Here is a 10,861-nt window from a genome sequence, read left to right on the forward strand (position 1 = left end):
GAAAGGCGCAATTCAAAAAGTACATTGCAGATAAAAGATAAAGATGGGTGATAAAGTGATAGTGATAAATGTACTGTGAGAGAGTAAACAGACTCATGACAACAAAATGACGCCCACACCATAATGGTTAAGGAAGTGTGAGCAGCAAAAAACTTATTTTACTTGGCTTGGCTGTCTTAATAGAAAATATATACAGAGAATTTACAGAACTATAAGTAGCAAACCCAAATTGTTCACACTACTATGTGACAAGGAACGACAGTACTTCAGCCTCTGTCAGACACCTGTAAAAGGTTTGAATATTCAACTTCCATCAGTTCTGATGGATGCTAAATGTTGTAGACCAGGATGAACTGGACCTAGAGGTTTTAATATATTGAACTGATCTAAATGAAACTAATGACTTGATCCTAATCTTTAGGGCATTAATCAAAATGTTTATTAATGTCCTCAATAAATGACTTGACGTCAAATAAATGTTCTGGATTTAAAAATGAGATTCTTTATTACATAGAAAAGAAAATATTGGCCCAAAAGATTAAACGTTTTAAAAAGACACAACGTTTTGCGTTCAGTTAGTGTTTTGTCTATTATAAAACTGTTGCATCACATCCCACTGTAAAGCAGATAACGAAAAACTTGTTCTGTTTTATATTTGTGGCAAAGTTACGGTTTTAAAATCCGCGCATGCGTCTTACAACCTCGCTAGTCACTCAGCGCCTCCGACGGTGCCCGTGATGCCTGATTGAAAAATATAAATAGGCAGTCCAACGCTGGGCAGTCTTACTGATTTTAAACTGTTGGTTAGCTTTGAAATATCTAAAATTCTTAACAACACAACCTCCCTCAGCCTGAGAACATTACAACGCACGCTTCTTTATCGTTTACATTGAACTACAAAATGTAAGGACCTCGCTCCAGCGGGGTTAAACGTTTCACGCATGCGCGCTCCGACTACCGCTTCCTGTGTTGTGTAGTTCTCTTTCGCTGCAGACCTGGAAGGTTAAATTGCTGAAGCTGCAAACTTAACAGGCGACTATTATCGCCACCTTCTTTCCGAAAAGGACTATTAACTTGTTATCGGCCTGAGAGCAGCTGGTAAACCGATGAAGGTTTTCATAACGAGGCGCATCCCGCAAGAGGGGATGAAGATCCTGTCCGCGGCAGGAGTGTACGAAGTATTTTTTTTAAATAATGGTTAACCCTGTGGTTATTCTTGTTTCACATTGAATGAGCAGCATAATAAATTGAGCTCAGACTTGGTTGTGCATGTCAGTGTACACTGACTATGTTATTTTACCCCCAGATAGTCTCTATACATTGTAAAAAGAAGAAGTTGAGCCTCGCTTTGCAAAAAAAAGAAGCTATTTTGAGATGTAAATGTTAGAAGGCCAGTCCCCTCTGGTCACATACAGAGCCCTACCACACATAGCCAGCCTTCTCTGCCAGTAGAAATGTCAGCTCTTATTCTATAATTAGTCTAAACCAGGCTGAATGAATATCACTTCATGCATTATCTCCTTGTCTGTCTCCATGGAAACAGATGTAAGGTGTCTCAGTGGGACTCAGATGAGCCTGTTCCCAGGACAGAGCTTCTCAGAGGGGTTCAGGGAGCTCACGGTCTTCTGTGTCTGCTGTCGGACAAGGTTGATGCTGAGGTCCTAGATGCTGCAGGTACTCCTAATCTCTCCTCTGACAGCTGGACACCAACTTGGATGCAACTGGGGGAATTGCGTTCAGTTTAAATTGCATTATTAGGAGGATGATGACAATGTTATGCTGCTTTAAAACAGATGTTGGAAGTTTTAAAACCACTACTATGATTACAAACACAGTAGGGGTTTCACACAGGTTCCGATTAAAGTCTGAAGCTACTACAAATGAGACAAATAAATTACACTTTGTCATTTTATCTAATGGATAAAATAGTCTGAATGGTTAAAGTCTGTGCACTTTTTGTTATCAGCATTTGCTGTAACATCCTAGTGCAGTAACACTACAACTTTGTCAATCTTTCAGCTATTGATCAGTCCTGCAAATCAACCCCGGATGACTTTTAGTCTTTTATTTCTGTACAGAACATGAGTTGCTCAATCAGTGTGAAGGCCGTCAGTTTCCAAAACATTCACTTTTGTTGTGTCAAAACACTCTGTGGTAGAATGACGTGTGCTATATGGGTCAATTTAATACCTTCAGTCTCTTGAGATTGGTGAACAGTGTTGACACAGATGCATCAAAGGTCTAATTCATAATACTGCCAACACCGTGTTTCACACATGAGATATGGCCTTGGATTTAACCAAATAGTCTTAAATCTTTACATTAACTTTCTTCTTGCAGCTTCCTCCAAACATTGAGTATGAAGATCCTATGGTTAAAAACATGCAACTGATTGGACCTTAATAATAACTAAGTAATGAAAGTTATTTAATTAAACTGACAGGCTTTGACATTGACGAATATATAGTCATTTTCTGTGAAAAAGTAAATAAACAGTTACCATGTACTTTAAGAGTTTGGGCAGATATTGGGATGATTTTTATATCATAAAAATGCAAACCTTCAAGTCTTACTTTTTGCTGTACATTTACTTGCCATTTTATACATTTATTTACTTAGAAGGGTATACATTTGCATATAAAAGTAATAATACCATGTATTTTTAAAAGAACAATGTAGACATGTAGTTTTTACAGATTAAACTACATAACAGAATGTAACTGACAGGATAAACAGGAGTTATTTTACTTTGGGTTAGTTTATAGTTCTATTTATTTTATATTTAACCTAATAATTATTCCATTATTTTTGCACAAGAGCCCAGAGTTCAAATATCAGAGGTTACTGTGCCTGCATGTCAGCGGCTCTGTCTGATTCTAGGTCCCAACCTGAAAGTAATTAGCACCATGTCTGTGGGGTTCGACCACTTGGCTTTGGATGAGATCAAAAAACGGTGAGCCGCGCTATCTAAACCCCCGACCTGCCAGCCGGCGACAGGGGACGCATTTCATATCCCTGTTTACTCTGCCCAGGGGGATACGTGTTGGCTACACCCCGGACGTCCTGACTGACGCCACCGCAGAGCTGACCGTGGCCCTGCTGCTCGCCACCGCTCGCAGATTACCGGAGGGAGTGGAGGAGGTCAAAAGGTCAGCCTCGCCAAGTTACTCATCTGTGCTAATTATGTTTGATATTTGTGTTTCTGTTACTTTTTAACCCCAAAAGGAAGCAAATGCTTTAGATTAAATCCACAATGAACGTTTTGTTCTTAGTGGTGGCTGGAGCTCGTGGAAGCCTCTCTGGCTGTGTGGTTATGGTCTTTCGGGCAGCACTGTAGGAATCATCGGACTGGGACGCATTGGTTAGTTTTATCACCTTACACACTTTGGCAGCACAACTTCATTATCCCAGGATGTGTTATAAAGTTCTTAAGACAAGCTCTGGTTTGTTTGGTGCCAAATTCGCCGTGTTTAATACGATTCTGCTTATAAAGTTTAAGACTTGCTCGTTGAAAACGTTTGTGTTCAGGTATGGCCATCGCTCAGAGGCTCATGCCGTTTGGAGTGAAAAGGCTGCTGTATTCTGGGAGATCGGCCAAACCCCACGCTGCAGACGTGAACGGAGAGTTCGGTGAGACAATGTAGAAAAACATGCACCGTGAAGTAGGGGATCATAAAAAAAACACAGTGAGGCTGAAAGAGCCAGACAGAAGAAGCTGAAGCTATAACAGAAGAGTTGTTTTTTTTTTGGTAGTAGATTTTTGTATTTAATGATCTGCTTTCCCCCCGTTTTCGTGGATTTTCTCTCCGTCGAACAGTTCCCCTGGATGCACTCGTGTCTGAGAGCGACTTCGTAGTGGTCTCCTGCTCGCTGACGCCTGAAACCCAGGGCCTGTGCAACAAAGCCTTTTTCAGCAAGATGAAAAACACAGCGGTCTTCATCAACACCAGCAGGTAGGTGCCCAAAAGCAAGATGGCCCCCCACAGCGAATCAGCTTTAGCCTACACAAAAAAGGGCTACAACACAGTGAACGTTCTAGATATTTAGCTCAGATTTTGTGGAAACATTGGAAACATTCACGACACAAATACTACAAGCAGTAAAAGAGTAAAAGAGAAGTTATTTCTCAGCATTAAATGATCTTATTCTAAAACACTGGCAGATGCGATTCCTTTAAGGTACGACAGGCCTGGATGGAGATGTGATGAACTGTTTGTTTCAGAGGAGCTGTGGTGAACCAGGAGGATCTGTATGAGGCCTTGACCGGTGGACAGATCGCTGCAGCCGGGCTGGACGTCACGACACCTGAGCCGCTTCCAACAAACCACCCGCTTCTTACACTGAAAAACTGCGGTAAGTGGGCGAGCCACGTTGGTCTTTTTTTTTTTTTTAAATTCCCAAAAGTGACATGTTGGGCTCTATTTTGCACTCTGAAATGTATATTTTGTCTCGTGCAGTGATAATACCACACATCGGCAGTGCCACTTACTCCACGAGAGGTGTCATGTCCGCTCTGACCGCTCAGAACCTGCTGGGAGGCTTGCAGGGCTCAGACATGCCCAGCGAACTCATCCTTTGAATCAAACCCGCGTGCCTTCTGTTCCCACTGGTGCTGCTTGGACAGCAGAAAGCAGTAATGTATAATAGAGAGGTAGAAAAGAAAACTAAAAATAGTTTGGGTGTCTCAGAAAGTTCATTTGATTTTTATCACACTTAATTTACATTTTTAATATAGAAGAAGTGATTTGATGAAGAAAACAGTGTGTGTTTTTGTAATTTGTCTGTTTAAGTTCTTAAAAAAGAGGCAGATGAACAGAGAAGCAGCACATATTGTCTTTTAGTTTAGTTGAAAACATTTCAAATGTGAAAAAACAAACAATTTTTGCATTTTATTTTACCACCCGGTGCTAAATTTTTAAGTTTTTTTTTTTTTTTACTCATCTACTTCTTTGATGTGACGCTTAAAAAAAGGAAAAAAATTAGTCTTACGTGTTTCGATCAGCACTTTATTTTAATGTTAATGCTCCAAGTCTGCACTCACTGAACCGCCAAACGTTTGCCACAGCTGTATATTAAGTAGAAATATTCTTCTAAAAAAATAACTTAAAGTTTAGTTTTGATGTAGGAAACATGTAATTTAAAAGTCAATTACCCCTTGATGAAAACTGATTTATAATCAATAAAGATCACCAAATACAACATTTACTCCTGTTTCCACAGAGTCTGCATTACAAACTGTTACGCTTTTAAGAAAATCTGAAGTGCATTTGCGTTAGTTTCAGCTACATTTTATTGCTTGAATTTAATGGGATACTAAAAGTAAAAACAACACAGTTCACATAGATTTCATGTAAGGTTAAAAAGGAAAAACAAACAAGTTTTTATAGTTTTTCTTCTAAAGTCTGTCAAATGGAGTCTTCAGTTGAGTATATTCGCCAGAGCAGAGTCGGGAAACGACTGATCGTCTTTCCAGCTCATGCAGCTGTTCTTTGAGTGTTTATAGAGATGGGAGGACTGGCTGAAGCGTTTGCCACACTTGGGGCAGGGGTAGGGCTTTTCCCCCGTGTGCACGCGGATGTGCTTCTTACAGTCCGTCAGGTTCATGAAGGTCTTGCAGCAGATCTTGCAGGCGTACTTCTTCTCCCCTTCCACCAGCAACACGTGGTCCTCGGCTGCCGCTTTCTTGCACTTGGACAGGACGTCCTCCGAGGCCCTGGTCAGGGTGGGTCGGTCCGCGGCCTCTGATCCGGAGGGCACGTCAGCGGCAGCTTCCGAGCCGGGCGGCACTTTCGGGGCGATGCGACGGAAGGCCGTCGGCCCGGAGGCCTTCGCGGGCCTGGAGGGCTGGACGAAGGAGGCGTCCAGGCTCAGGCCTGGTCTGAAGAATCCTGTCAGGGAGTTCTGCGTTGGCTGGAGGATGATGGTGTCGCTAAAACCGGAGCTTTGAGTTGGAAGAAGCTGCTGCAAGGGAACGGAGGTTACTGGGAAAACGAGAGACGACGACGACGAATCGGAGCACTGGGCCGAAGAGGTGCCTGCTTCTTCTGACGCTTCGCTCTGTAGACCTATGTCTTCGTGAGCTGTAGGAGCATCACTGGCGGCGGCAGCGGCTGTAGCAGCAGCTGTGAGGCTGACGAGGCTGTCTTCCTCTCCCAGAGCCCCCATCACACTCTCACTGCTGGGATTAAGGAAGCAGGAAAAGGCCAGCTCGGAAAGGCTGTCCAGGCCCTCGCCGTCCACGGCGTCCTCACCCAAATCTGCAGTGTCTCTTAAAGGATCTGCGCACAAAGAGCCACCGTCGGTCTCAGCTGTGGCCATCTTCTCGTCGGTCATCTGCGCCTCTAAGCTGTCCGTGCAGTCTTGCAGCAAAGACGGAGGAGAGCTGTTTGGCATTGTGTCTAAACCAGGGCTGAATGAGCAAAGGTTTTCCTTTTTGACCTCGATGGCTGCCACCGTTGGCTCGTCCTGCTCCTCCTCTCCCACTTTTACTTTGACTACAGCGTCTCCATCTTCATCCTCACCCTTCTTCCACACCTCCGCTCCTCCCGAGCTGCTGTCCGACTGCGTTGGCAGCTGGATTTCCTCCGTCTCGCCCTTGGTTGCTTTGTATTTCTCTTCCTCCTCCTCATCGCCCTGGTTTTCCCAGCTGTCGGTCACCTTCGGGCAGTCTGATGACGACAGATCTCCTCCTTCCTCGGTGCTCCTGGTCACAGTTGGTGAATGCTCCTTATAGTTCCCCTCAGGCAGCCTGGAGATCCTCTTCTTGTCATCAAGCCTCTCTTCCTGCGATTTTCTCTTTTGTCTCAAAGACTGTGCCGTCTTCCTGCTGCCCTCTTCTTCACCAGACTGACTCACCACCACTACTACGTCCTCTTCATCAGAGTCCTCCTCTGTGGCTGAAGTGACCTGCTGCTGCCGCTTCACTGACCTCCACCCTTTAGGCGCAGAGGAGGGAAAGTTCTTCCTGGACAGATGGAGCTTGCAGGCCTTGACCACGGTGTTCAGGTGCAGATGGGACGCCGCCAACAGGACGTCCATCGCGTTGGAGGCCCCCAGAGAGAGGGTGGAGGTGTAGATCATGTCCAGCAGGGTGGAGAAGGCCTCAGGGGTCACAACCTCCGGGTCCAGCTCCACCACAGTGGGAGCCCCGTCCCTCTGGGCTCCCGGGGCCTCATCGATGGAGCCGAGCAGGGCCCTGAAGTGGGAGCTGCAGGCTGCCAGGATGGAGCCGTGAGCCCTGAAGGTCTGGCCTCCAACCAGCACCACGCAGTCACACAGCTGGGCGTGGAGGCGCTGCTGGTTGAGCTGTTTGAAGATGTGCTGGAAATGACCCGGGAAGTCCATCACAGCCGGCGGCGGGGCTTCTTATTCCCAAATCTCACCTTTATAATAAATGAGACAGCGTCCTTGAAGCGCATCCACATCTGCTCCGCGGGCCGCCTACACCCAGAGCGGCGCGTTTAGCGGGCTATTGTTGGCTGAGGCAGAGGGATGCTCCGGAGGCTGGGCGGGTCTGGACCGGCCACAACACGGAGGGATGCGGAGCGAGATCCGGGCTTTGTCTCCACAACAATGAAGCCAAGGTCACCGCAGCTGTGCGCTCACAGTTCATGTAAAACCATCATCGTCATCATATGAATAATGATAATGTTACAGAACCAAAATAACTCACACATTTGCCCGGTTTGGCGTCCATTGTGTCGAATCCTACGTCATAAACTCGACCGGCTGGACAACACCGCCCCCTGGTGGTGGACTGAGCGATGTACAGCATTGAGTTTAAACAGCAGAGAATACCAAGTAAATCCCTGAAACTACATCAGACCGTCTCAGATCTAAACCCACAGATAAACAGGTTAAAGGAAGGTCGAGCGTGCCTTAAAGGAATGCATATCGCCCGCCGCATCTCATGCTGGAGCTTTAGACTGAGATCATCTAATGTTGAGAAGAGACGAGTTGCAGCTGTTTTGGTCAAACCTTGAAAATAACTGTGTACACCCTCACGCCACGCTCAGGGTACGTGTTAAGGATGACTCTCAGCTACAAACACACCGAATTTGAGCACAATAGATGCGTAATTGACTGAATTAAAGCCATTTTTGTGTTTTATAAGGTCAATTGGCTGTGGTGGCCATCTTGAATTGAACTGGTTCCAAAAGTCAATCAGTTGTAGAGCCACATATAATGATTATTTCCTTAAAAATTTATTTGAATCCCCCCTGTGGTTCATGAGATAAGTGACAATATGAAACAAAGATTGAGATTGTTCCTGGGGAAATGGATATCAGGGTTTCCCCTCTTTGAGTTTTTGCCCCAGTGACCTGACCCTGGATGATGCAGAATTAAATGGATGTATGAATCTTTTGTCTACTTGTAGGAAGCATCTAAATCATCCTTTTGTTGTTTCTAGAATGTGACATCTGGTGCAAAGAAAATAAAACTTGACACAGATGAAACTGAAGACAAAAAATGGACATTTAATTTCAATAATTTCAATACATTTCTTGAATTTCTGTCGACAAACATCACACTTATAACCCAACAAAATCGACTTTGTTTCCCAAATGGTCTGACTCTGGAGGCAGACACAATATCAGGTGAAACCTCTGCATTTAACAAGAATTACACAATGTTAAATTAGACAAAAAAAAAACAAAACAAAAACATGTTACTAAGATGGAGCAAGACTGCAACCGAGGACAGCTGTGGTCCCTGGTGAGGAAAAGGAGAAACACTGGTAATGTTCCAGAGTGAAGCTGCAGCAGCAGGCCGAGCCGTCTCTGATGTAGGAGATTCTTGTTGGATGGAGGGATGGAGGATGGAGGAGCAGATGGCTCGGCTCATATGCTGTCCAGCTTCTTTAACACGTACGGGGCTGTTAAGAGGAAACATGAAAGTGATGAAGAAGTTTATTAGAGTTGTTTAATGTGTGACAGCTGGTAAAAATATACAATTACTAGGACACAGGAAGTGTCCCTTAAATGATTAACTAAACAAATATGTTTAAACCTCCTATTATAATTGTCTGCAGGGATTTAAATATCCAGCTGGAAACAGGCACAGTGAAAGAAAATGTCAAGTCTGTGGGAACAGAGTTATAATCTTGGGTTGCTTCAGTTGTCAGGTTTAAAACAACCTATCTCCATATTTTAGAATAACAAGGTTACTATTTATTTGGTTTAAACTGTGAAAACTATGTTAAAGTGTGTAAATCTTGTAATTATGCAAAAAGAAAACGCTTAAAACACATATAGACGCTAAAAAAATAATTAAAATTCTAATCTTGCTGCTGCATAATGAAATGATTTTAAATCACATTAGCAATTAACTAATTTAGTTCTGTTTTCTTTTTGTATTTTACTTGATATGTTCATGTTTTTCAGCTCAAAGTTCAACATTAGCTAATTATTATTCTGCTATACATTAATCTAAACATATTTTTAGTCAGAAAATGTCTAATCTGCATATTTTATTTCAACATACTCAAGTTTTGACTAAATGATGGAGATTCTGCTCCCTTTTCCCTCAGGAATTCTGTTAATGTTTGTGTCTGTGGTAAATGTAATATAATGAAAGCACTCGTTTTGAGAAGTTTCAAGGTGATTACTCTTCATTTTTGCGGATTTATTCCTCTGTAGTGGTTGATGGCTCGAGTTTGAGCTGCATTTATTGACATTAAATGCACAAGAAGGTGACTAAATTCTGTCTCAGTAAAAAGAAATGCTTTAATGTGCAGAAGTCATTCAATGTCGTGTGGTTTCTACTCACTGGCTCTGAGAAGAGCGACGTAAATCAGAAAGTTTCGTAAAGATGAAATGACGTCTTCACGCATTTTCTTCTTCATCTCCTCCGGGTCCATTTTAGGTCCGAGTCCTTCCAGTTTGAACATGTTGTTTTATTTTATTTTGTTTTGTTTTTGCTCCGAAGTGTTTCTAATTGAAAATTCACAGTCGTTGGGCGCACAGCGATAGCATGGAGGAGAATCTGAACGGAAATACGTCAGAGCGGAAGTGGATGGCTACGTAGGACGGGGCGCACCGAGGGACAAACTGTATGAAAGCGCCTTGAGAGGAAAAAAAACAGCAGTAACCAAATTCGACCACTGTGAGGTGGTTGAAACTTAATTAATTCGTAAAAGAACGACGCTGGTAAGTTTTCTTTTACTTATTTGTTTTATTTGTTTTTAAATTTGATCATAATATTTGTATATTTTTCATTGAAAAGTGTTATTATGTTCGTTGCATTTTATTTGACCATAATATAAAGATTTGTTTTTGAAAAAATATTGCTGCAAATTCAAAACACCTTTGAAAAGTCTTTTCCAGTTTATAATAACTTCATAGTTTTGTCTAAATTGACATGAAGACTAATTTTGTATCAAACGTTTGAATTATGTCCTTATTTGAACAGAATTTCAGCCAATTTGACATTGTTTATAGTGGTTACTTGTTTTTCCCCAAACTAAACTAAACCGAACAAAATTAAATAATATAGTTGCTTCTAAAATATACCAATCGACAAAATACTCTTGGCATGTTTCTTCAGATAGACAAACAGATAGATAGATAGATAGATAGATAGATAGATAGATAGATAGATAGATAGATAGATAGATAGATAGATAGATAGAGGAAAATCCAAAACGTCCAGCAGCATTATGACAATAAATACAAGAAATGTATACATTAAATAACCATAATACAACATACTGCTGTTCATTTGAGCAGATTTCGGTATAAATCAGTGGTGCAGATTGTCAAGGAAACTATTAAATTAGTCTGTATCAAACCTGCTAATCTTGGTCCCTTGGGTAGATGGCGCCTTTTAATTAAGTAAATAGACTAACAAAATGAAACAACAG

At 42.5% G+C, this 10,861-nt stretch overlaps 3 protein-coding genes across 3 annotated transcripts; 1 reads left to right on the forward strand and 2 right to left on the reverse strand.

The window, feature by feature from the left end:
* Positions 1–944: 944 nt before the first annotated feature.
* On the forward strand, positions 945–5,205 carry grhpra (glyoxylate reductase/hydroxypyruvate reductase a). Its single transcript, XM_017427199.3, has 9 exons — positions 945–1,171; positions 1,544–1,674; positions 2,881–2,953; positions 3,033–3,149; positions 3,273–3,361; positions 3,529–3,630; positions 3,818–3,953; positions 4,223–4,353; positions 4,458–5,205. Exons 1-9 carry the CDS (start codon positions 1,107–1,109, stop codon positions 4,577–4,579), a joined length of 966 nt encoding a protein of 321 aa, XP_017282688.1. The 5' UTR covers positions 945–1,106; the 3' UTR covers positions 4,580–5,205.
* On the reverse strand, positions 4,739–7,714 carry LOC108242401 (zinc finger and BTB domain-containing protein 5-like). The gene has a single exon (XM_017427197.3). The coding sequence runs from the start codon at positions 7,342–7,344 to the stop codon at positions 5,419–5,421; it is 1,926 nt and encodes a 641-aa protein (XP_017282686.1). The 5' UTR covers positions 7,345–7,714; the 3' UTR covers positions 4,739–5,418.
* Positions 7,715–8,451: 737 nt separating this feature from the next.
* tomm5 (translocase of outer mitochondrial membrane 5 homolog (yeast)) lies at positions 8,452–10,025 on the reverse strand. The gene is made up of 2 exons (XM_017427201.3): positions 9,769–10,025; positions 8,452–8,875 (listed from the first exon to the last, which is right to left on the reverse strand). Exons 1-2 carry the CDS (start codon positions 9,887–9,889, stop codon positions 8,841–8,843), a joined length of 156 nt encoding a protein of 51 aa, XP_017282690.1. The 5' UTR covers positions 9,890–10,025; the 3' UTR covers positions 8,452–8,840.
* Positions 10,026–10,861: the final 836 nt, after the last annotated feature.

The sequence above is a fragment of the Kryptolebias marmoratus genome, linkage group LG9 (genome assembly GCF_001649575.2).
Source record: "Kryptolebias marmoratus isolate JLee-2015 linkage group LG9, ASM164957v2, whole genome shotgun sequence".
Classification (NCBI taxonomy): domain Eukaryota; kingdom Metazoa; phylum Chordata; class Actinopteri; order Cyprinodontiformes; family Rivulidae; genus Kryptolebias; species Kryptolebias marmoratus.